This window comes from Molothrus aeneus, chromosome 5 (genome assembly GCF_037042795.1).
Source record: "Molothrus aeneus isolate 106 chromosome 5, BPBGC_Maene_1.0, whole genome shotgun sequence".
NCBI lineage: Eukaryota > Metazoa > Chordata > Aves > Passeriformes > Icteridae > Molothrus > Molothrus aeneus.
This window is the reverse complement of record NC_089650.1, coordinates 24079699-24105522: the sequence shown is the minus strand read 5'-3', so window position 1 is coordinate 24105522 and position 25824 is coordinate 24079699. Positions and strand designations below refer to the sequence as shown.

Genomic DNA, 25824 nt, shown 5'->3' with positions numbered 1-25824 from the left:
AAAGTGCTTGGGATATTAAATGTTCCTCCTAAAGTACAGGAAGTGGGCAAAATGTAATTATTCCTGGATCACTTTTCTTCCCTTTCCAAAAAAGGAGATGAATTTCATCTGCAATACCTGAGTCCATATTTCTGCTTGATTACTAAACCTATAAATGAAACTGCAGTACTTCAAAACCTTTAAGTAGAATTTAAATAGACCAGGAGAAATAATAACCTCATATTCAATCAGTCTAATTTCAGTTGTTCACACATCACTAAAACCTATATAATGTAGCATCTTGTTGATCATTTTCTATCTATTTTTAACACAATTTCAAAGTTTTCCTACTCCCTGTGGATACTAAAATGTCAGCAGAGAATTTAAATAACAAAAGCACTCAACCAAAATGCTAGAATTACTCTAACCTACCTGTACATCTTGTTATTTAAATTCTCCCACACATTATTGCTATTTTCCCAGTTCCAAATAAAAAGCTGCAGTTCAAGGTACCCTGTTCTTTTGATTTAACTTATTTATATTCATATAAGCATGTTTCAAGAATTCATGCACATTATACTCTATTAAAATATTTTTTCTTGAATGAGTTTGAAGTTTTAATAGCACTTTAAATTTCTCTTGTGCACAACTCAAAGAGTAAGTTTCCTTGAAAGTTTTGGACTATAAATTTGGTGAACTTAGTTCACCAAATTTAGCTGAAAACTGCATAACTGATTAATTGGTATGTGTTCATGATTTCTTGAAACCATAATAGTTTGTGTGTCCCCACCTGAAAAATATAAGTATACGAAGAAATGACTAATTTTCCATCAATATAACAGGAGTTAAAAGGACTTTTGCTGAAGTAACATTTTGAGATATGTAGGCAAGAATTGCAGAACAAGGAAATAGGAATTAAATAATTAATTTGCTACTTTGAAAATAAAGGCAATCTTTTGGTGTGTACTGAGATTTCAGAATGGCTGACCAAACATACTTGTTACAAACTTTTGGAAGCCTTAGGATTGTAGCTTAGGTTATGAGAATTACATGCCCAGACTTGCATGAAAAGCTACTCACTAAGTTTACAGTTAATGGCTGAGGTGACAGAGGTGACTTATTTCCACTGGGAAATGAGATATCAAAGAAAATCCTTGCTCGACTCCAGAAATGTCCCTTTGCTATCTCACACTGATCTTTTCCTGGGGTAAATTAATGATGCCTTCTATTAATCACCACGAACACATCATGAAACTGTTGTAACAGAGCTAAGTAAGTATTATGAATAGAAAGAACTATTAAATGAAGTATCTTCTATCAACTGACCACATCAAACGCAGTGAATACGTGGCAGTAGTGGTGATTGGTCTTCAAGTCTTTAGTGATGTACGCAAACGTAGAAAGGTCTTCAGGGTCTTGTGCAGCACAGGAAATGTTACGGATTTCATGTTCAGCAATAATATTCTGTTTAAAAAAAATATTTTCAATCAATTTAAGAATTACATTTAAAAAGGTGCAGGTTTAGATTCACATTTGCATTGATCTACTGTACCAAAGTATTTCAGAAATGTCCTAATAAGAAGAGACTTAATATACCCCATGTGACATCTTACACAGGTATGTGGAATTTTGACCCTCTCCAATTGCCAATTGTCTGGTAGGAAACCATTATATTCTAGACTCTTCCCTATGAGACCACTTGTGCTTTGCAGTTTATTCTGGTTCCTTTGACAGAGACATCTTTCCTGGCACACAGGACATAACTTCATAAGATGCTGATATATAGTGCTTCGAAATTGTATTAATAGATACAATTTCAAAGCACTATACCAGCATCTTATGAAGTTCTGGGCTTTTGTATAAAGATCAAAATGGGACACTGTTTCAGTCTACTGACAGACAGGAATCTGCTGAAACCCAGCAAGCTCAATGGCCAGGTTTTTGCACACACTATTTGACAAATTTTAGTTATAGTTCTTCAGGAGGAAAAAAACCCCACCAAACACCCCTTAAAATTGAAACTGTGAGAAATTTAAAGGATTCTGATTACTAAAATGGTAACTACAGCTTATCTCCACTTACTGACAGCAGCATCCTGTAGGAGAGATGTGGGAAAATGAAACTGTTCATGCACTGAGCCACACTACTTGCAACAGCCCATGTAAGCTATAGTACACTACTGGGAGAGAGGGGGGACATGTCTGTCCAATGGAATAAAAAAAGCTGTCTTAAAGCTTTGGAGAAAATGATGAATACTCATTACATAAACTGCTGATATATAATTACTGTGCTCAGGCCAAGGGAACCATGAAGCCAGAGAAGATACAGCAGAGTGGCTTATGATGAGGCCTTCAGCAACAGACAGGTTTCAAGTGGTTTGTTTAAAGAGAAGAATGATTCGCTGAATAGGAATTTACTTAGGGGTTAGTTTATATGATTTCTTGAATTGTAGCCCTGCTGGCTGTAGCTCTGGCATTTCCACAAAAGCCCACAGTGACATATCCTGCTGCAGCATGACATCACTACTGCCTCATGGAACAGGTGACACCTGTAGTGTCCCAGTTCCTCACACAGCCACCGCTTGCTGCTGCCATGGTGACATCTGTCCAAGTTAAAACAATCTCTGAGCATACCTGGTTTTCCCTCACCCCTCTCCTTTCCTTCCTACCTCATTTCCTCCACTTCCTTTTTTAAATTTTTTTTTTTTTTAAATACATGCAACTAAGTTACTTCAGATGCTTTGCCGTATCTTCTCTCATTTGCTAAGTGGCAACTTTCCCCCTTGCGCATAGGCGCCAAGTTAATGAAAAGAAGTATTAACATATCTAATTGAAGAAATCATGACTTAAGAAAAATCCTAATAAAAAGCATACCAAATTTCAAATTATGGAAAAACCGAGATAAGGAAACTTTACTGAAGAAAAGAAATAATCCTCTTAAATTGTTGCAACATACTTGATTATTTCTGTTTAATGCATTATTCATAAAGATGACAAAACCAGTACTTGTGTTTCAATATGCCAATTTATAATGACATGTATAATCTCTGCTCAACAATTGCTTGCTTTTTATGTTACTTGAAGCATTTTATTTTCTTTGTTCTCAAATTGATAACTTTTACCCTCAATAAAGATTTTGATGAGAATTAGAATTATACCAAAACCAGGGATTTATATATCCACAGAGGGAGCTGTAATGCACTGTCATTGATGTAGTGTTGGCAACATTGTAGTTCAGAAAGCAGAAAGAATTCAAGCTTGGAAGGTGTTAAAATCATATGTGAAGTATTTATGCCAAATCATGAGCCACAATGTAATCACCTGAATTTATGCAGCATATGTGGACAGAGCTCTGCTATGCTGAAACTTTTTCTAGGTGACACAGGGATTTGCATTAATTATTTTCATGTTTTAAATTTAAATCAAGTGAATTTTAGAAACATACACATATCAAATCTACTTTGAATAATATAAAGTATACCTACATGAAATCTTCTAGATAGAAATTGGTAGTGAAATTGAGGTTTTTCCTAGCAACTCTAGGATGTCCTCTGTGATCTCCTTTCAAAATTGAACATTTTTCAGTGCATGCCTTTACTGTGTCCTACTGTCACATTTCAGTAGAGCATGGACTTATTCTGTAGGAAGTAGAAGGCTATGAACCAGCTTCCTGTTCTGGGTACATTCCTCAGACACTGACTGACACTGCACAGTTGTTCTAAAAATTGTCTTTCAGTTTGGCAAGAGAAACCTCCAGTGCTTCTCAAAAAGTGGGGAAGCTGAAAGTCAGTTCTGGTTCTGCCAAGGAAATACCTTGGAGAGACCAGGTTTTTGCTAAGCAGCCTTCCTTTTGCTTGCCTAACTCATGCCAGCCAATCTCCCTTCTGGCAGAAATCACCCAGAAGTTAGGGTGAGCTGTGAGCCACAAGAAAATTCTGTGAGTCTGCTTTTTCCTAAGCACTAATTTCTTTCTGGCCTCACTTGCAAAGAAATGGTGTCACGCCAAACTTCGAGGCGCCACTGAAATAGCTGTCATGGAATGAGGTCAGGGCCCCTTCCTCACCTGAAACTTTGCCTGCTACGACTGGGAGGACAAATTCTTGGCTTGGTGGCATAAAGGAAAAGGATGAGCAGCCATGAGAGCCGGGTTTTCAAGCACAGAACTGCCAGCTAGTTTTGTCATTGAAAACAATGCACTTCTTGCTAAGTGGTGCCCAGCACTGTCAGCTCCAAGCTCAAATGGAAGCAGTACAGGTCTGGACAGGCTCTCACCTTATACAGGGCTAATCTGTCTGGGTCTTGAAGGAATTGGGAACAGCACACTGTGGACAAGGATGATAACAATGCTTCTGGGAGAGTTGCAGGCTATTAGCTGGTTTTTACAGAAGGGAAAGGCAGTGCAAATTCTGAACTGGAGAGAAAACAATCTACTGCTTGAGAAAAAACATTGGACTGTGGCATATTTAACTCCATCAAATATATCTGTTGCACTACTAGGTTTCAGTGGGACATCTAGAGTCAACTACTGCAATTTGCCAACCTTCTTTCAGCTTTCCATCTTACATAAGACTCTATGCACTGTGCAAAGAGACACAAGAAGCTCCTTTTGTTCTCCTGGGATTTTTTGTAAACCTAAGGACACCGCAGTTACATCCTTTATGCTACAGAGGAGATTTAAGAGCTGAAATCAGTATTATCCAAGTTGGAGTTAATGCATTACAACATCCTGATTTATGCCCTATACATCAGAGAACATAAAAGGAATGAGGGTTGTAGAAGCTCAATTTTGAATCAATGGAAGGAAAAAGGAGCAGACAGGAATTCCTGGCTCCTCTGCTCTGGCAAACATGCCAGACTTGAAATAACAGTAATTTCACCTCAATTTTCCTATTATGCCATCTTCTAACTCTAAATATGGCTTCCAAACTCTAGCAGAAGTTCACAAAACTGCTTCCATCCACCACTTACAACACAGTTCTAGTTAAACTTAAAAACTGATTTGGCAAGTTTGAAGCATGCTGGGTTAGGTGTACTGTGTGGTCTGAATGCTCAGCAGCACAAAGCTGCTATATACATTACTAACCTGGTCAGGTAGCTGGGCTGTCAGATTTATTTTCTGTATTGCTTAGTCAGTTTTATTCACATAGCAGAAAATATAATTTCTTTCCCGTTCATATAAAAGCACAAGTATGGATTGTATTTCCTTGCCATTTTAGACATACAAAGAAGAGAAATTAATGCATTACTTTACTTCTCTTTACAGAGTTTGTATATTTTACTTTGGCTAAGCAATAATCCATTGCTCTATCCATCACTGAGTTATCAGATCTCTTAACTTCTGCTTTTGTGGTTTTGGTTGGGGTTTTTTAAAGATTTGGATGTATTTAGAAATGTAAGAGACAAAGTGCAGGAGCATTGCCATACAGGAAGATGAAAAAAAAAGGAATAGCAACTATTAAGAAGCTGCTGCAGTTCAGGTAGTTAAATGGCTAGCATCAAGAAAACAGTGGTATTTGAATGTCTGGAAAGGACATTCAAGGCTTGTGTTCCTTATTCTTAGAATGGCCGGCCCTGGATAAAACTGCTTCTTTATTCTTTATTGAGACAGTTTTTCTTAAAAATCAAATTATATTAATGAACACACACACACACACACACACACACACATACACATATTCTACATATTTATGGAACTGTGTAGAAAAGAATATGGTAAAGGATTCCACAGAGGCTCTCTGCTGAACATCTTCTATGATAAGCTTGCATATAAGAGCAGAATGCTGGACACAATGTTCTCCAAATAAGCCATTAAAGCTGCTTCACTTGCTCTCCAGACCGAGTTTCTGGAGAATGACAATTACATTACATCCATTTTGGGCAAGAGAAGAAAGGAGAGGAGAGGAAAAGGAAAAAAGGAGAGGAAAAAAAGGGAGAAGGAAAACACAAAGTGCAAATCTGTTCCCTCTCTGACCCTGCCTTCATAGGTATTACTATTTGTCCTAGTTGTGAGAAACAAAAGGTAATATTCAATAATTGCACATACCTTATTTGTGGCATCAATAAATTTGACTCCCTTGTAAGAGACAGACAGGACAATAGTTGGTACTTTCTTCATTTGTTCTGTAGACTTCTGAAATCAAAACAAAGATACTATTATTCTTAGAGTTGTGTTGCATTGCAATAACAGTGCTTTCTTCTTCTGATTAAATACCTAAGTTAAATAAATATTTTACTTTTTCTTCAGACAGTTGTGCTCTGGGTTTATGCTCTCTTGTAGTTACAAAACTAAAATAATTTTAAGTTTGTTGTGAGGATAGTAAAAATTCTACTTTTTTTTCTATCACAATGGGAAGAAAATAAAGTAACTTTTCCAGGATTAAAAAGACCAGTCATGCAACCAGTGTTTCCCAAAACATGTGTGTTTAGGACATCTATCTGATAAATCTACTGCTGCCTCCCTCCCCTTCTCCTGCCCTTCCCAGCTGTAAGAATCAACAGGACAATACCTCTTGTAGTACCATTTCTTTGCTGCAATTAGTTGTTATTTAGAAATATTTCCCTGTTTTTCCCTTCTTTGCAGCTGTATTTGTGCCATGAGGTATCCTTGCAGCCCGCCAGGCCTGCCAGTCAATCTGTCAGCCCAGTGCTGTATCTTGTCAGTCTGGCTGTCTGCACTTCCAGTGCAGCTGCTACGGGAAGCTGCTATACACATGAATTAGCACTGAGGCTTATTCTGCATTCCCTCAGTGCCAGGTTCTCCTACCTACAGTTCATGCCCTCCTATAAGATTGTTTTTCCTTTTATGCTAGTCTACTTCTGTGTGCCTTCAGCGTGATGCACACAGCAAACATATTTCCCACTGAACAGACTGGGAAAATATTTGGGGCAGATTTAAGTTCTCTGCAGAAAAAAAAAAGTTCTTTGGTTTACAGATAAAATTTACTAGAACAACCTCAAAACCAACAAAACAAAACTCCCAAATTTGGCATAATAGTTTATAACTGATTTGAATTATTTTAAGGTTGACAACAATGATGGACTAGACTATTCTACACATTAGACTATTCTATAGTAACATTCAGAAAATGCTTATTTATGGGATTATCTGCAAACAATCACAGAGATCAGTCAAATATTTTCCTGAGAGGAAATGAACTATTGACAGTTACAGGTAAACATGAAGAAACATCAGCACACAGAAGGAGAGTGTAAACACACTGAGAAGTCTAGAACTGGCACATAGGAAGATCATTAAAGCAGCTGAACAAAAGTAACAGTGGTGGCTTTGTATTATTCAAAAAAAGCCCACAGAAGCAGAGATAGAACCTTGAAAATACAAACTGTAACTAAAAAATATGTTTGAAAAAATAGGCAATGCTAACACTAGAGAGCATATAAAATAAACAGAAACTTAAAACAAAAACCCCCCCTGTGATCTTGTCTCCTTATTGGCTCTCGATCCTCCCAGAATCAAACAAGGCTCCATTTCTGTCAGCATAGAATTCAAAGCTACAGATCCAGCTGTGTTCTGCAATTAGTGTCCATGCAGGCTAATACCTCATATTAAAGTTTCAAGGAGAGCCCCACCCATCTGTGTAACAGAGAGGATTGTTGGATCTCTCTGTATCAAATGACGAGAGACTTGAGACAACAATCAAGTGTCAATTTACCCCATAGAAAATTCCTTTCACCCAGAATGCTCGCCACTTTTGAAAAATGAAAGCTTAAATGATAAAACTTCTTGAAGAATTTTAACAAATTCTGAAGAAAGACACTAATCTGATTTGCATGCCTCTGAACTTAGTGGAGTGGTATCCCTACCAAAAGTAGAGCAGGCAGCTACCTGTGTGTGTATGTGTGTCACTTTAACAGATCTTTAAACAGCTCTTTTAATAAAATTCAATTTCAATGCACAGAAAGCATGACAGTGACTGTACAGAACCTCCAGTACATACATCTGTCAGAATAACAAGCAATAAACCCCATCTATGCTCATACTAGACAAAATAGTCACAAATATGACAATATCACTTTAATCGTTTGGCGGGGCAGCAATCATTCACCTTTTGTCCTTTCAATTTAGTCCAACACCTACACACAAGAGAGCTTTCTTTTCTATTTTGATTATTGTATTTACCTTCATTGCCTTCTTAACAGCAAAATTCCTTTTTTCCAACATGCCATACAAACACAGGTACTAAGTTCACATATTTTAGTTTTTCAGTATAATTCCCATTGTCTGGTATTTGCCATAAAGGTGAAGCATCCTGTTGGCCAGGCCACATTGTATTCATTACCTCTTTCCTCTAGACCTTTAGTTTGTAACTTAATCATCTTCATCTGCTCCACATTCACCTGGGTTTGTCTTGACCAGACCTGACCTCTAGTATTTAATCAGGGTTGCAAACTGCCAGAAGACTGTCTCTGAGTGAAACAGTTCACCAGGATGCTATTAAATTACAGCTGGAAAATTAGGAAAGGAATCGGAGACTGATGGACATTTGTAATTTATTAAGCCAAACCATCTCAGCTGGTAAGGAGCACAGGTTATTCCTCATCAGCTTGCAAACCATACAAACCCCAGGCTTTGTGCTGGAAGGTGTTCTACACTGCAGTCCAGTGTAGAATCTGGGGTAACAATTCTGCACTTGCACTCTCATTGAAACAAACAGCTGGGCAGTGGAATAACATCCTTTGTTATTACAACAGTGCCATCAAGAAAAACATGCAGCTCTATTCCCTGGCTGGAGTCTCAGTGATACAGTAACTGAGGTCCACCAGATAATTATTATTTCCAAGCAGTCTCCAGGCTTCAACAGTTTTACGTTGTCATGGTGAGCTCACACTATTTGCTTGTTGTTCCTTTCTTTTTAATGAAGGAGTTGTCTGCCAGAATGAATTCAGAGATACGGTATGAATACCTTTTGCTCAGGCCCTGTAGGTGCTTTGGCTCTGAATTCTAGGATGCTGAGATGAAGTCCCACAGATTTCTTGGTCAGACATTTCACACCTCTGTGCAGGCCAAGTGGGCATCTCTGCCCATGTCTGTGCCCAGAATCTGAGAAGAAGGTGGGACACAGGAGTCAGTATTCCCTTTCCTCAGGCTTTTCACGTTCTAGCCACTGTACCAACTCCATGAGGACACAATGAGATGACAAAATATTCTTGTCCATCTGGTGTCTCTATGGGAAGCATATGGACTTGAGCCAAAGTTATAGGAGCCACAGCTAAAGGCTGGCATTGGATGTCATGTGCATGCTGACATATGGTCTCATGCTCCAAGGCATGTTCATACCATAGTAGCAGGATTAGATTTCATCTCACAAAGAAGTAATCATAGTGACAGGACACTGTCTTTGGGCAGTGCTCACTAGCCTGGAACTGGTCATAGTTCCTATGAACTCCATTGTTTGTGACTGTTACTGGCTCTTCATTTCAATACACTTCTTTAGGAGAATCACCTGGGTGAACAGCAAGCCTATCCCAGGCTCCTTGCCAGTGCCTGTTGCTGATCAGCTGGTCACCTACGTCAGGACAGATGTGCATGCCCCATCTCCATGGGTGCACTGCTCCTGCAGGCAGGAGCCTCTGTGCTGCACAGGCTGCACTGCCAGAGAGACTGAGCTTTGGTGCACCTCTGAAATCCTTGCTGCCAGACAGGTAAATGACTACGTGAAAGCAGGCCATGTATAATTCAAGAACCATAAAACAGGCTTGTGTGCATATACAGCAAGATAGAAGAAAGTAACACCATCCTAAATCTAATGTGACATATGTGCAGCTTCCCCAGACTTCTCAAAAGACACAGAGCATCTTTCTCTTCAGAACAAGGAACATCTGGAGTACCAGTCTTGTCTGTATTTTGATGCAGTTGCTGCAATGAAGCTGCTTCATCCCCTCAGCACCCACAATGCAGATCAGCTGAGTGGAAGAAGGTAGAAGGTACCCTCTGCATGACTACCTGGTTACTACAGTGACTGCTTTTACAATAAAGGTCTGAACTTAAGACTGTTCTGAGTTTGCATCTGAACCCACTGCTGCCGTTATGTAGGACAGTGGCAAAACCCTGCATAGGCTTGGACAGTGCTGGTCCCAATTTCTCCTTTTGAAATGGGTCACCAAGAGATGCAAGAGCAGTGGTGCTAGAGAGAGCAAGAGAGGGAGTGAAATCTTGCTTCTCATCTTGTTCATGGGTTTTCTTTAGTTTCACTGAAAAAATAAATCACTCTCCTATCCAGAGCCTAAACTTACTTTCATTTTATAGTAGTACTACAAATTGTCTTAAGTAGGTAAAACATTTCCACTTGCATATTGATTTTGGGTTAAAGGCTGTGCAGGACTTCTAGACATTCATTTAGAATATAAAATAAAATCCAACTAATTTGAGATCCACCCTGCCAGCATGCCTAACAAATCTAGGTAGTTAACAATGACTTAAGAGGCAGAGGACTTAATAAAGTAATATAAACTAGTGGTTTATTTAAAGTAATATAAACTAGTGGCTACTGTAATCACAAACCTATTCTCAGCTATCCCCTACATTGGACAGACACGAGTCGAATGAGCCTGAGGTGGGTTCTCTGTCGACACTAACTTGATTCTTTGCCCTTCATTTCCTCCTCCCATTTGTCATCGGAGGCTTCACACTATTTTTAAAAAGCAAATACAAAACCTGCAACCCTGAAGGGCCTTTAACCTTTTCAAGACAGGATTGTACCTCAATACCTTATTCTATGCATTAATTATTCTATGTATTCCTTCAACAATACATAGAATAATTCAACACCTTTGAATGCTCCTGCAGTGTACAAACAAACCATGGTATCTCTGAGCACACACCCACACAAAGCAGCTGAATAAGAAATTCAGAAACACACATAGAATGGTGTCCAAGTAAGATGTTAACAAATTCCCTTGATATACTGTAGCACATGGTGTAACACAGCCCCCTCTGAAAATCTTTCATCTCATTTATTTATTTTCTGCCAAGAGGAAAGGGAATACACTGGTACTTCTACTTTGCCATGTTGACCACTTCAATATACTTATACACGCATTTATAACTGGATTACTCAGCTTTCATACAGTGGCCAAAATAAAAGAGATTTACTTTAAGGTTTATATGTAATTATATTTGATATTGCAAATACACAGGAAAGAAATATTATTCAGCTATGACAAGTCACTAACAACCTCATACATAAATAAATTCCAAGTAAAAGTTTATGAGCCTGTAAAATCTTATGTCTTCATCTTGGCTTTCTACTTTTGCAAATGAATCTTCAGCCCTATATTGATTTTTAATATCGATATGAACATTCTAGCTGGCAACTCTATCCAATTATGTATTGGAATTCACTTCATTATAAGAATCTGAATATTTTCCCAAACTGGTAGCAACTGTTAATTCTAAATGGCATCAGACTGCACATTTTAAAACATGTGTTAGTACCACCTACTATCATACCAGTAAGTCTGGTATTTATTTAAGGCTTATGAAACTTTACTAAATAGTTCACAGAATCAGTGAAATCTCAGTTGGAAGGGAACCAGAAGAATAACTGAATCCAATCCAACTCCTGGCCCTAGAGAGGGCCACCCCCAAAAGTTACACCCTGTGCCTGAGAGTGTGGCCCAAACCCTTCTTGAGCTCTGTGGGGCCGGTGCTGTGACCACTGCCCTGGGGAGCTGTTCCAGTGCCCAGACACCCTCTGGGTGAAGAATCTATTTCTAATACCCAACCTAAACCTCCCCTGACACAACTTCAGGCCATTCCCTTGGATCCTGTCACTGATCACCACAGAGAAGAGTGCCTGTCCCTCCTCTTCCCATCATGAGGAAGTTGGAGAGTGCCATGCAGGAGCTGCCCTCAGTTTCCTCTTCTCCAGGCTGAACAGATTAAGTGTCCTCAGCTGCTCCTCATAAGGTTTCCCCTCAAGGCCCTTCAACATTCTCATGGCCCTCCTTTGGATGCTATCTTACAGCTTTATTTCCTTCTCATAGCATGGTGCCCAAAACTGCACACAGGACTCAAGGTGAGGCTGCACCAGCGCAGAGTAAAGTGGGACAATCATCTCCCTTGACCAGCTGGGGAAGAGGAGCTTGAGTGAATCACTTTGACAAGATCATGCAGGAGATGAAACTGAAATAAAAGTTTTAAGTCCACACATGACCAGTAAGTTTTGAAGCCAATTTGCCTTTTAACAAAGGCAAATTTACATACAATTATACGATCTGCCTTTTAACAAATACTTACTAACTTCTCTCTGTCCAAAAAGTTTAAAAATGCATTACTGACATAATCTAACACTTCTTGGAATAAAACTACATCTGCAATCCTCGTGGTACAAAACACTTTACTGCTCTCCAATTAGTGGATGCCTCCAAGCTACATTGTTAATATGAACAGTGCATTGCACCTGGGGTAATGCACCTAGTTGAGAGGGAGATATTTTTTTATTTTGCAATATCTCTGAACATTCCTCTGCATTCCAACTGCCCTTGAGATTCCTTTCAGCCAGAATTCAAAGACATACAATTCTCTGAACACATGGTACAGCATGATGTGGATGTGCATAGAGACTGAATGTTCATAAGATCTTCCACCACTATTTATTTTTTCCTTTTGAGTAAGATCCATGTGCCTGTTCCACTGTAGGCCCTCTGAAAGCAGTGGCCACACAAGAGAGAGGCAGAGCTACAAGTCTCCAAAGAGCAGAGACTGAAGAAACTAAATCCCAAAATAGTGTTTGATGCTGACATGGTATTTGCCCAGGGAGTTTCACCAGGAGGCATATGCGGACTTCTACTTTTGGAGGAAAAATGAAACAGAGATTGAAAAACAAGAAAGGGTTTAGCAGAAACAAGGAGATTGCCATCTAAACTCAGTTCCTTCCTTGCATAAGAAGAAATGAAAGGAAGAAGAAAGGCCCCAGATGCTGCCTGTTTTCAGTGAGTCAACTCTGCCTCACTTTCCAGAGATAAGAGAATCAGATCTTATAGCAACTCCAACTTTGACATTTTGGTCTTAAGTCAGCAAGACATTTCACCTGCTTTGTGAACAGAATTATATTGCTGGTTCCTCAGAATTTTGACCTGAAATTTAAGAACCTATTCCTAGCAAGAAAATATTTAAAAAGAAATATGATAGGAAGGTGGCAGGATCCCAGAACCAAATTTAAGTTCCCTTCTGCGGCAGTAAATATTTGCCTGGTTTAGACAGTTCAGTTGGTGTATGCAACATCAGTGATTTAACACAGCTGCAAAGAAAGAATCTACCTTGTTGCTGTGCTCATGCCAGTAAGTATAAAACAATCCCCTTCCCACCTGTCAAGGAATTCTGATGTGTAAATGCCAAATTAAGTCTTCTGTAGAGAACAAGTCTCTTTCTAGATCAAATTAACTTTAACCCTTGCCTTTATTTTGATGCAAACACATATTATTCTCCCTTCATGTTCCTATGATAAATTGCAATGAAGGCACCGATCTGATTGAAAACTCAACTTGCAGTATTTCCTATTTCACAATGAAAAAAACGAACTCTTAATTTCTTGAAGGCATCTCTCAAATATAATTAATAAATCTATTCTGGCCAGGACAGCAAGGTTTAATCTCCAAGTAGGAAAGGTCAGTTTATGGTGGGTGGAAATGGAGATAAGGAGACAGCGCTGTCCACTAGAGAGAGAGTTTGTGAGAGAAAATAGCTGGAAACAAGTAAGAAACTGCAAAATATAAAGGAGTGCAAATATATTAATAGAAAAGTCAAGTTCTTGACAAATATCCATAATTTTGCGTGGTTACATGATTCTGCAGTTTGGATGGGGGACAAAAACCATGTATAACCTTGACCCCAGTGTTGAGCTCCAGCTATTGCATCTGCATGACTTTCCCCAAACAAATCCATCATCTGCCCTGCTAGAGCACATTGCTGCACAATGCTGAGAAGCACAGTGGATTTCCAAGAAGAGTTATTAAGGTAAAGGTTCCCAGGTCTTTTTTGTTGTCGCTCTTTTGTTTTGTTCCTTTTTTTAATTATTATTATTATTATTGGTGGGTTTTTTTTACATTATAGAAGATTTAGGCTCTCCTTTTACTTTTAAGCTATAAGAAGGAGGCTGCTGTAAGCCTCTCTGCAAAGAGACGCAAGGGATATCCACATGACACTTCCCTGGAGAACCAAAACCATCAATTGCAATAATTGAAAGCCCTGGGAGCGTCTACAACTAACAGTGAGGGATCTGCAGTCAGCAAACATGTCATTTTTGTTGTTTCCCTGTATTTATAAATGATTAAGGAAGATCAAGATTTTTTTCACTGATACACTTCTTTCATCCTTGTGCACCTGCTGACTGCAAGACATTCAGTGAATGTCAACATTTTTGAGAGCAGCATTAGGTTAAAGATGGAGAATCAAAAGCCACACTGACAGAAAAATTAGGTACCTAATTGCATACATTCTCCATAAAGCCATTATGTGGCTGAGTCCAGAAAGATTAAAAAAAATTGTGGGGAGTGACCTCCACCTGGTACAAGTTTATATGCGACATACTGACCCAATACCCAACATGTTTCAGATTGCAGCAGGCTATAGTTTTGCAATATGTGCATGGAATAACAAATAAAATACCAGAATAAAAAAAATGTTGTTCTATCACAATAGTAAACCCTATGTAAAGGTCTTGCTGATTCTAGAGACACTGGACAAGTGTAAAGAATTCAGTACCTGAGAGCCAGACAAATAATACATTCAACTTTTCACTTCTCTTTCTTGTAAGTGAAATGTACCTTTCAATACATTTAAAGTAAAATGTAACTAAACAGAAACCAGCTTTTCAATGACAACCCAAGGTTACTTAAATACAGTAACAAACATCACAGCAAAATTTCAGGATGACTTTGGACAACCTGGACTCCCAATTCACTGACAAAAACTTTTAGGAGACATCCAGAGAGAGAAAGCTTTGGAAAAATATACATTTTTCTCACTGGGAAACAGGCTAAAATAATAATTTGTTCCCATTAAGTCAAACATTTTTGCTTTTGACTTGAATAGGAACATGATTAAAAGGATACATAGAAAGAATAGACGAAATCCTGATTAAAAACTGCTTTATTCAAATATCTTTGCAATGAAAAAAACCTCAAACCACAAAATAAACACTCTCACAGAAAAATTTTTTCAAAAGAGAATGTAAAAAACAAATGTACATAAAACCCCATCACACTATTATATAAGTATCCTGTATGTCACTATAGAAAACTAGTGCAACTGCACTATTTATATAGGAAATGTGTATTTTAAATTAAATCTATTTTCAAACACTTCGTTTTTTCAGTTGTATAATTTTAATTGGCCAAAGTTATTACTTATAGAAATATATATTAAAATGCCTATAAATTATTTAGAGTGCCTTTTTTGATGTTAAGTCTCCTAGTTCAGTCAGAAAACTTACTGAAGTTGTCATATGCTACTAGAGTGCCAAATTCTGCCCTAATTTCTGAACATGCATATGCCTGAAGAATCAAACTGCTAAGCCTGACAGTTTGAAAACTGGATTGGAAGATGGCATGCCTGCAGGCTCTATTAATTCCCCAGCACACGTGTACGTGATTGTAGATCCCTCTGTGTCAAATTGTTGGGGTTTATTTCAGAGGAGTTTAAGCCCAGGTAAGGAATGATTAGCATGTAATTAGCTGAAAAGCCTCAGATCTTCAGGCAGTCTATAATCGTGAATTACTGCCGGCCCTTAGCTAAACCAGCTTGTATGGAAGTCTGTGTGCTGCACACATGTAACCAGCAGGAAATGGTTGTCTGATTGCATGAATTTTACACATCTTCCAGCTTTCTGGTCTGAATGTCACCTCTAGTGCTCAGAGACATCTTGCATAAGAGACTCATGATACACAGAAGAAAAGATTTTGCTCATTCATCTGGGTAATTGTACAGGTTTGGTAGATTAGCAAACAATTATTTTCTTCATTAATTAGTCATGCCAGCCCATAATATGTTCACCATTGCTGGGAACAGGTGTATTCTTATTACAACTACAGCTGGGAATAAATCAGACTATGGCTTGTTTTGCATTTCCAGCAGCAATGTTTCTTGGAGATAGACTACTGTAATTTTCTACAAACCAGTATCAGGCCAAAGAGCCACAGAAAAACATATTCTTAACAGTCTGAAGGAAACCTATTTTCTTTTCCACCATGAGATGAAAGTGAGTTAGACCCCACTTCACCCTTTAATCAAAAAGCATATAAGTAACTAAAAATTAAAGGAAATACTCATGTGAGTAAAAATTATCCATAGCATTATGTAACTGTTGGATTAGCCCATATGTAAAAACCAATATGCTTGGTAACATGTTAAATATTTACTACTACATATTTAACATTGAAAAATCAATCTAGATTATCATATAAAAGCTATAAATTCTGTTTATAAAACAATTGAATATGGGCATGCTTAATTGTGTGGACAGTACTTTGAAACATACTCAAAGATTCATGAGAAACATAACACAAACCTTTGGGGTTTTTTGTTAGATACAACATGCAAAATAAAAAATTCTCTTTAAATTTTGGTATTACTTCAAATTAAGATATAAAACAGAATAGATTCCCTATTGAATATCAATGTAAAAGCAAGGAAAGGAAAAGGGTAACAGTACATTACAAAAACAAAAAGGGTACAGCCCAAGCAATCACAGTTATTTAATACTATTACAACAGAGAAGGAATAGGTTTACAAACTTACCCTCATCTTTGCACATGCATCCTGTGTTGACTCTGTGCCTCTTAACTCTTTTACCAGCATAGAACCTAAATACTAGAACAGAAATCCATTGAACTTAGATTAACCGAAATTCCAGAACCAACAAACATTTGCAGAAATGCACAAAAAAATGCTTTAAAAAACTACTGGTAGCAATCTATTTCCTAATGTATTGCTTTAGATCTTTCTTACTCTGCAGTTCTTCGACAAATCATTTAAACTAATATGTTAATCAACCCATGAAACAAGAATGCACAGCAACAAGTGTATTGAATCAGCTGGAGCATTTGAAACAATACCTGAAAGTCTTCTAGCTTATCATTTTAGTTACTGAAACAACAAATACTACAGATTCCATCTTAAAAAAACCCATTTGATTATAAAATGGAGAATTTGCTTTTTTTAGCTGCCATCTGCCAAACTCCTATTGTTATGTGTGCAGTCATGCGGATGAGAAGGCCAGCAGTGATCTTAACCTCAGTGTACTCAATTTGGAACTAATTTATGAGCAAATAGAGCCCGATGTCAGCAAAGAGAGACAATAAATCTGCACTATAACTAGCTTAAACCATTATTTTTTGCTAAGGAAAGGCTGCCCCTGAACCATTATTTTGAAGCCCTTAGTGATCTGGAGGAGGCTGTGTGAGAGGAAGCAGCAGGGTGCTGTGTCCTGGCTCAGCTCACCGGGAGGAACCCCTGGGAGGAGCCTGCTCATCTCCAGGGCTAACAAGGCAGGCAGTGCCTCAGTGACACAGCCCTGTGCTACAGGCTCCCCCTCACTGTGTCACTTGCTGGCACACCCAGTCTGAGCCCTCCTGCAGCCTGACAGCAGCCTCTGCTCCCCTGAGGTCTCAGCACCCCCTACACCATGGCTGAATGCGCTGCTCCTCCAGGGATGGATGGATGATGGCTGCATCATCCCTGCCATTCCCACCTAGCAGAGAGGGGTCTTGTTACAGCTACCTGGGCTGAACCAAAGCCACACCATGCTCTGCATCTCTCCTGCAGGTGCCACAGGCCTGCATACCTGTGGGTGTGTGTGTGCCCTTAGAGCTGCTAATTTCTGTATGATGTCACATGCAAGTCTGGCTTAACTGAGCAGAGAGCACAGCAAGGCCCCTCTCACCTGCTCTTCCCCAGACACAGAGGAGTCTCTCTCTGTATTCTCACTGCAGCACAAGGCCACGGCTTCTCTTAAGTCTCCAATTCTAAGTGAGCAACGTGGGAGCTGAAGATAAGCCATGCCACTGTGAGAGTATGGTAGGTAGGCTGCAGGAGGAGAGAAAGCACTGTGGAAGGATGCACCTTCCAGAGGATGCTGCAACCCACCACTGCTGACCTGTCTCACTCTACCAGAATGTCTCCTCTTGGAAACAGCCTAAACTGACCCAACCAGATGGTGAACCAGCTTCAGCTTAGACAAGAACCTATCAAAATGAACTTCAGTTACAGATGAAGCAAGCTGGAACTGAACACAAAGTGTAGTGGTTCGGTTCTCCGGTCTCCTGACCTAAACTGAGGTATTTTCTTTAAGGACTTCAGTTTACACTGTGTACAGCAGGAGTCTCTGACCTGCAAGAAAATGCATAAATATTTCAATGTAGACAGTAGCCAACACAGCAATTAGTGAGAAACACTTTATAGGGCATTATAAATGGGCCAGTGAGCAACCTCAACACTACCAGATAAGCACAAGCATAAAGGAATGAATGAAGGGCATTCCTAGAGGACCGCAGATGTGAAAGATTCATAAGCTGAGCAGCTGTGAGTCCAGCTGGGGCCTTGCTGGTGATGTGAATAGGGCTTTGGGCATTAATTTGATGGGACAGTTTGATGTTGCCCTTGAAGAAAAACAACATATTTAAAGCAAACTCTGAAATTAGAAGAGTAAACAAAACCATATTGAACTTAACTGTATTTTTCTCTGAATCCTGCTGTCTGACACATCCGGAATCTTTAGCCTTCTCTGGACAGATTGCAATTAATGTCTTCAGTTTTTTGGTTGGTTGGTTGGTTGGATGGTTGGATGTTTTTTGTTTTGCTTTGGGGGTTGTTTTTTTTTTTCCTCTCATTTTTCTAGAGACTACAGTAAAACAAATTGTTTTTTTCCTTGAAAGCTACTAGTTGGTCAGGCACCAGGGTAAAAAAGCAGTGCTTTTTGCTTAAGGCAGAAGAGGAAGAAAGAGAAGAGAAGGAGAGCACCTGTCCCATCTGCACAGCAGCAAAAAGCCTCAGCTGAAGGCATTTAGAAATGCTTCCCAAGATGGACTGTGGAATAGACACACAAATCACAGCAGTACCATCCAATTTAGTTGTCAGAAAAATCCGAAACTCTTGGAAGAAATTTTGCTTCCTTTTGACTTTCTGTGCTTTTGGAAACAGTCCTTCTCAAACACCCAGGGCATGTGGGAGCAATACAGAGAACATCCAACAGTTTAAGCGATTGATGTGACATAGAGTGAAAGCTACCCCAATTATAACTTAAAGCTGAGGTCAATACAACTCAAGGAGCTGAAACGAAGGGGTGACACATGGTCCTTAGGAAAGGAAGGTCTTTCCTTAATCACCACTAACTTGGATATTCCTGGTCATTCCAGCTTCATTTCTTTAATGATCCATCTTCCAATCTACTACAAAGGTAACATTAGATTATGAATTTACTGCTGGATCATGCAAAAAGAGAAAAGGCACTCGAGGTAGACATGTTCACTTCACTGAAAACTATGAAAAATATTTAAAGAACTAGAAGTTGCTAACCTTCCTTTTCAATCTGAGGTGAGCAAGGAGGTTTTGAACAGTAGGGGAACAAGACTGAGAGCAGGTGAGATGGTCCTTGACCATCGTGCTGAGGAAGACAGAGGTTCTAGTACTGTCCAGGGATGATCACTGCATGCATGGCAATTTTTAACCCCATGAGTGTCTGATGGAAGATACAGATGTGCTCCAGAAAGACAGGTCTGTAACACTCCTTCTGCCCCTCCTCAGAGGGAGCCAGGCTCTGTCTCACCTGCTTTTAGTCTCTAATTCCTATCTTTCCAGATATGCTTTAAATCTGACCCAGCAACCTCCAACTGTTCCCTAAAATGCAGCATGATTTATTGAACAGAGCATTATCCTAAAAAGCACCAAAGATCCAAGGCCCTTCAAGTGAAGAGGATCTCAACCCCACGTCCTGGACCAGCAGTTAACACCCAGCTATCATCCTAAACTCTCTGAAACTACTGAGCCCCTTGGTACATAAGCCAGCCATAAGGTGGCCACCTCCAGAGAGGACACAGAGGGGGCTGGCAGGCACCTTCAGCAGCTTCAACAATGCTTTCCAGCAGAGTCAGAAGGAGAAATGCAAGCATTTAAAAAGGTGGGCTGAGATACCTCTTCAGCTCCCCGGAAGCTCCAGTCCCCCCACCCTGGTGACAGGGAACTCAAGATTTCAGAAAATTGTTTTTCATTAAAAAAACCACCTTCCAATGACTCTCTGTACTGCAGGAGACCTTTCTCTCCTCCACAAACATTTATAACAGCTAGAGAAGACTAATTGTCTTTAGTTGTAGAGGGAAGCTCTATTTCTCCAGGAATGGGAAGTGGTAACTGCCTGCAGCCACATGGAAGTAAAAATAAGTATTTTTGCCCCGATGGAATTGACTGCTAGTGGTACTTCAAGTAGCCATCAGGTTGGGAGAGGTCTGAATGTGCCCTTGTTCCATAGATGAAAAACACTCAGGACCCTCACTTCCTTTTTGTCTATTGAGGGTGGGACCCTCACCTCCTTTTTCTCTATTTCCTTTCCCCAAAACACCAGTATAAAACTCGGGTGAGGTAACACTTTAACTGCTGTGCACACAGCATCAAGGTAGGTATGAGGTAGGTATGTTTTATTATTCTTCCATAACTACTGGACAGGGATTTGTAAGAAATGAAAAGTAGGGGTCCTTGCTCTCACTGTCACTTCAACAACACTTACCCACTTACTCATAGTGCCCTTTCTCTAACACTAATGCCACATGGACTGCAATGTATCACACAATTCATAGCAAAAAGGTACTGTGCATCCTTGTTTCTCATTTATTACGATTACAGTATTTCAGAAGTAGTGACCTGTCTCTCTAAAAGTGACTGAAAAAATATTATAAATGAAAGTAAAACACAACAGCCTATCAAAATCCAAGTTTAATATATCTACCCCAAATCAAAGCACTAAATTTATCAACACTTACAAAGGCTTTATAATCGCATGACTGGAAGATGAGTTTCTCTGGATGATGTTGCCAATATTGTACAGGCGTTGATGCTGTGGCTTCATTTGGAGGTCGCAAGGTAATTGAAGGCTCTCCCCAGTCTCCTGTCTGAAAATCACAGTAGTTCAAGATGTAAGAGTATGAGCAGGAAAATTCACTATAAAGTAGCCCTCCACTGTTGTGCTCAATTAACAAGGATTTATTTTCTACACACAGAGCCATGTTACTAAAATAAGGGAACACAACTCCTACAACATTTTTCATGATTTAATTTATAATCCAAAGTCATCTACTGTAGTGTTTAATGAGGCTTTAATTAAATCTCTTTGCTTTGAGAATAAAATCATTAGGCACCGGAAATGTTCCCTAAAAACAAGTGTTTACAATACATATATGAGGATGAGAGCACTTGAAAAAAATCATGAGATGCACAAAAATGCCTTTCACAAATTCTGCTATGTGTTTTACAAGATTTTCTGCACAGTTAATACACCTTCCATTATCCAGCTCATATAACCAATAACTAACTTTCCTAAATGGCTAAATAACACAGACTTTGCTTTGATCTGAAGACTTATTATACATTCTTCAAACACATGAGGCATTCTTTAATCTCTTTATGAATATTTACTTTGATCACCTTCTCTTGATGCCTCATTGTGGAGGTACTAACATTGTCCTTCCACATTCATCATTCTCATTGATATAGGAGATTGCCTTTCTGAGCTGTTCTCTCCCCTCTTTCCTCAAAGCCCTCAGAGAACATGGGTAGGAGTGCAGTTTGCTGCCAAATCTCTTGGCAGCACACTTTTCTTCCCTCCAAAAGAGCCAATGCAGGCATCAGTGCAGGAATGTCCCCAGCCTGGCAGCTGGTCTAGGTCTCACTTGCCACTGTATTTTGGGTCATGGCTCCATAGGACCTGAACTGACCTCTCCTTAGGGGCTCCTTCCACCTTGCAGGTCCATGCATGAGCTCACTTTAACTGAAAATGACCCATGCATGGACTTCTCCTCTTCCTAAGCCCTCTTTCCTTTGCCACCACTCTCACTTCTCTCCTATCCTTTCTGGTCTGGACTGCTGCTCAAACCCCCTCTTCTCACAACTCTGTCTTTTTGCAATTACACTTGTCCTTCCTGATCTTCCTTATTCTCCTGCCCCATTCTTCTCTCCCAAACTATTTTACCCTTTCCTACATGATAATTTCAGTTTGGCTTATGCTACTTCTTTCTTTACCTGCACTTATCTCTGTGTATTTTCTATATATGTCATATTGTTAAAATATATGTTGAAACTGACAAGGAATTGTTATCAGCATTTCACACAGAACACGGATAGAAGTTCAGACTTTTACAGCAAAAAGAAGTTAAGCATCAAAAACACATGAAAAAAATCTTATTGAAGACATTCAAAGTCTTGCCATCTATCACAATTTACTAATTAAGTCAAGACAGAGTAAACAAAACAAGTACATCATTTCATGTGTCACAAAATAACAAAATGACACACATTTGCACAGCTCTGCAATGAAAAGCAAGAGATAAATCTGGAAACATCAACATTACCCTGCCAACATGGCAAATTCAAGCAAGAGAACATCATAAAACAAGTCAAACCTAGTTAGTTACTGTTGGCACCATTAGCAAATCTACCAATTACACAGTAGTGTAATTTCTGTTTTGCCTAGTTAAGTTGCTTATATGCCATGGATATGACTTCAGCATGAGATGTTGAAAGGAAAGCAGCAGGAGCAATTGCTCCAATTTTTGGCAGTTTGTATCCACAAAAGTGAATCCTTCTGGCCGCTAATGCATAAAAAATTTCTATCTTATTTAATCTGAAGGGGGAATTTGATTTCTTTACAAGGCAGCTCTTCTCATAAAATAAGATTTCCATCATATTACAAGGGGCAAGGATCTGCATCCTTATTAGTGGAGTCTGTCTTTCACAACAAGAGAAGATGGATTGCACCCATGACAAATTCTCACAGTGTGCTCGGCTGCCTCTTATGAACTGTTCAAGGCCACAGCTAATAGACCACTTGATTTAGTTCTTCTTTTCCCCCTAATAAAGACACACTCCTGCATGTTCTGTGGAGGGAAGCAGAGCTCAGGAGGTACATCCTGGCCATTTAGCAAAAGGTTCCTATGTGGACAGGGAGGAAATTCAGGACAGAAAAGCTACAAAAGTTCATCTTTTGACCGCTGGTTTCTCTGCCACGGAAGCACAGGGATGGCCATGAGGCAGGACCAGAAATCCTACTGAACAAGTGACCTGGGGTAGTGCTCCAAACCCTTCTGTTGCACTGCTCAGCAGGTGGCTTCCCTCACATGCAGGAAAGGGACAGCACTGGCAAATTAAGCAGGGTACATAAAGAGTAAAGTGAGTACATAATTTTACAGTTTGTTTCCCTTTTGCACATTAAGCATGAAAAGTACAGAGAACTGCATTGTTTCTGCCTGGAAATAAAGGGCAGAAAAAGGGGAACAATGATTACCTCTTGTTTTGGCTCAATTTGATAAAGAAATGAGAAATAATCTTCAACCAGGCTAATAAAACTTGTGTATGAGACACTTAGAGCAGGACCATGTGGAGACCATGTTTGTATCCATTGAATGCTCTATAAATACAATCCTCTTACTACCTACTCCTTTGAAATTAGACAAAACAGAATTGCCAAGATTGCTATACATATCTCTAGGATGTTCTAAACATGCTATAGAGCTGAGGTTAGGGGAGTGCAGACATTCAGGATTTCTGCTGTTCCTGACAGACCACTGCCCCTGGAGGCCTTTCATGTACTTCCATGTGTCTTGTAGAGGAAGCAGTTACTAAGAAAAGTTTATAAAATTAAACACATAGATATAGATTATTATGATGGATGGAGAAGTATTATAAATAGGCAAAATTTTCTTTTACAGCTGTATCATTGGTGTTTTTTTAATGTTCAGCACAAGTGGCTCCTGGTTTCCTTTCCTTTTGTTTCTTACCAAACTCCTTAGACTTTTAAACAGTACTACTGTTACTATTCATAACTTATTTAGACTGAGTTGTAACAGGGTAGTCTCCAAAGCCTAGATCCATGAAGATGTTTAGAAGTGTAATTCCTATTACATATTCCCTATGCAATTTCCTTTCCTTTCCTCTTTTCTTTTTAATTTTTTTTAATGTAGGGAAGAAATGCTTTTAAACAAGATTTAGAGAGCTAAATAAATCTGTGTCTAAAAACCTCACCAAGAGTAAAGGGAGTTTCTCAGCTGACTGGCTCTGGTCAGATAGTGAAATTCTGAGATTTAGGATGAGATGATGACAGCTAACATCAGGTAAAATACAAAACAGGACCATCTTTGACCTAGAGAAGACTCAAAATCACAAGGCTCAAGTCGGGGTAGAAAAATATTAATTACTAATAGTCCTAAATCTGAGGAGCTGATGTGGAACAATTTATGGGTGATATATTGAGATTCAAGTCCTTCATAAGCACCTAATACACTTTTCAAGCAGTACAGAAACGTTAATAAATTGCAGTGCAAGACCAACTATAATGTTTGATTTAAGTTTTAAAAATAGATATGATAGGATAAGGATTTGCTGGTTTGAATATTTAATTTGCAATTATAAGAAATAATCAAACATTTAAGCTTATGTATTTTTTATGACACAATATACGGATGGAGATATTTATCTCTCTGATGAAGTAGAAAGGCAAGAGATAATTTCTTCCTCATCTAACTTTACAGCTCATCAGACAGCTGTGCAATTTATCACATGGATTTTTCTGTACTGCCTGTGGTTTAGTATTCTAACCTCCCTATGACTTTAGCCAGCACCTTTCCTCTCTTTGGCCTCAGCTAATTTGAAAAAGAAGATTTTTTGCTCCACATTTTGCAGATAAATTATTTATAATCAGAAAATGGTCTCAAGGCAGGTGTCAGAGAGGTAAGGATTCAATCCTTTTGCAATGACAACTTTTAATAGCCTTGGAGACCAATACCTTGTGCTCTTGCAGTGTTTACTAACCCCAAAAATGGGCAGATATGCAATTCTCAGTGCTCTGGAGAGGGTTGGATGCTTGATGTCAAATGAGCTAGAGAAACAGACTACAGCTATTATTTTCTCTACAATTTTTTCTACAATTGCTGCACATTTTCCTATCTCTTCCATTCTCTGAGAAGTGTATTTGACTCATATTAAAGGCACCTGGATGCAGAGATAGTTGCAGATAAGAAGTAACCTCAATAAATCTATAAAAATCTAACACCTCCCTCGTCTTTTTATAAAAATGTCACGTTAAAAAACCTCCGTGCTAAATGGAAGAAAAAGCCAAGAAGGCCTGGTTTTGAGTGGTTTGAATGTAGTTATTTTTAACAAGGAGCACATCTTATAACTTTTCACCTGTTAAGCCTTATGCCTGGCTATGGTAACGTGTATTAGTCACCATGACAACAACAAATTGGAGCACACATGGATAAAACAGTTCTGGCTGAAAAATTTATAATTATTTCCTGTAAAAATTTTAAATGTTCTGCAGACCAGTCGAATCCTCATTATTTGCTTGTGTTCTAAATCCTAGAGGAAGACAATTTTTTTAGCTCCTAAAATATTTGGCTTTGAAATAATGGAAACAGGTTCATGGTGTACTTCAGATTCAAAATACTTCTGATGCTCGGTGGCCAATATGACCCCTGTCTAGCAGAAATGTTCCAAGGAGGCATGACAGAATGAGGAGAAATCTACAGCTGCTCTCGAGTACTCTGCTGAACAACTGGCTGCCATCCTTACCACACTGCAGCGTGCATCACCAGGTTTGCTCTCACGTGCACAGCGCTCGTGACTGCC

At 39.1% G+C, this 25824-nt stretch overlaps 1 protein-coding gene across 6 annotated transcripts in view; it reads right to left on the bottom strand.

Annotated features, from left to right (window-relative positions):
* ANKS1B (ankyrin repeat and sterile alpha motif domain containing 1B) overlaps window positions 1–25824 on the bottom strand; it is a 408607-nt gene that overhangs the window by 6468 nt on the left and 376315 nt on the right. For all 6 annotated transcript variants that reach the window (XM_066549544.1, XM_066549545.1, XM_066549546.1 and 3 more), the window contains 4 exons: window positions 20967–21095; window positions 16735–16806; window positions 6022–6108; window positions 1306–1443 (listed from right to left, as the gene is read on the bottom strand). In XM_066549544.1, the coding sequence (XP_066405641.1) occupies window positions 1306–1443; window positions 6022–6108; window positions 16735–16806; window positions 20967–21095 (426 nt within the window). The remainder of the gene's footprint in view (window positions 1–1305; window positions 1444–6021; window positions 6109–16734; window positions 16807–20966; window positions 21096–25824) is intronic.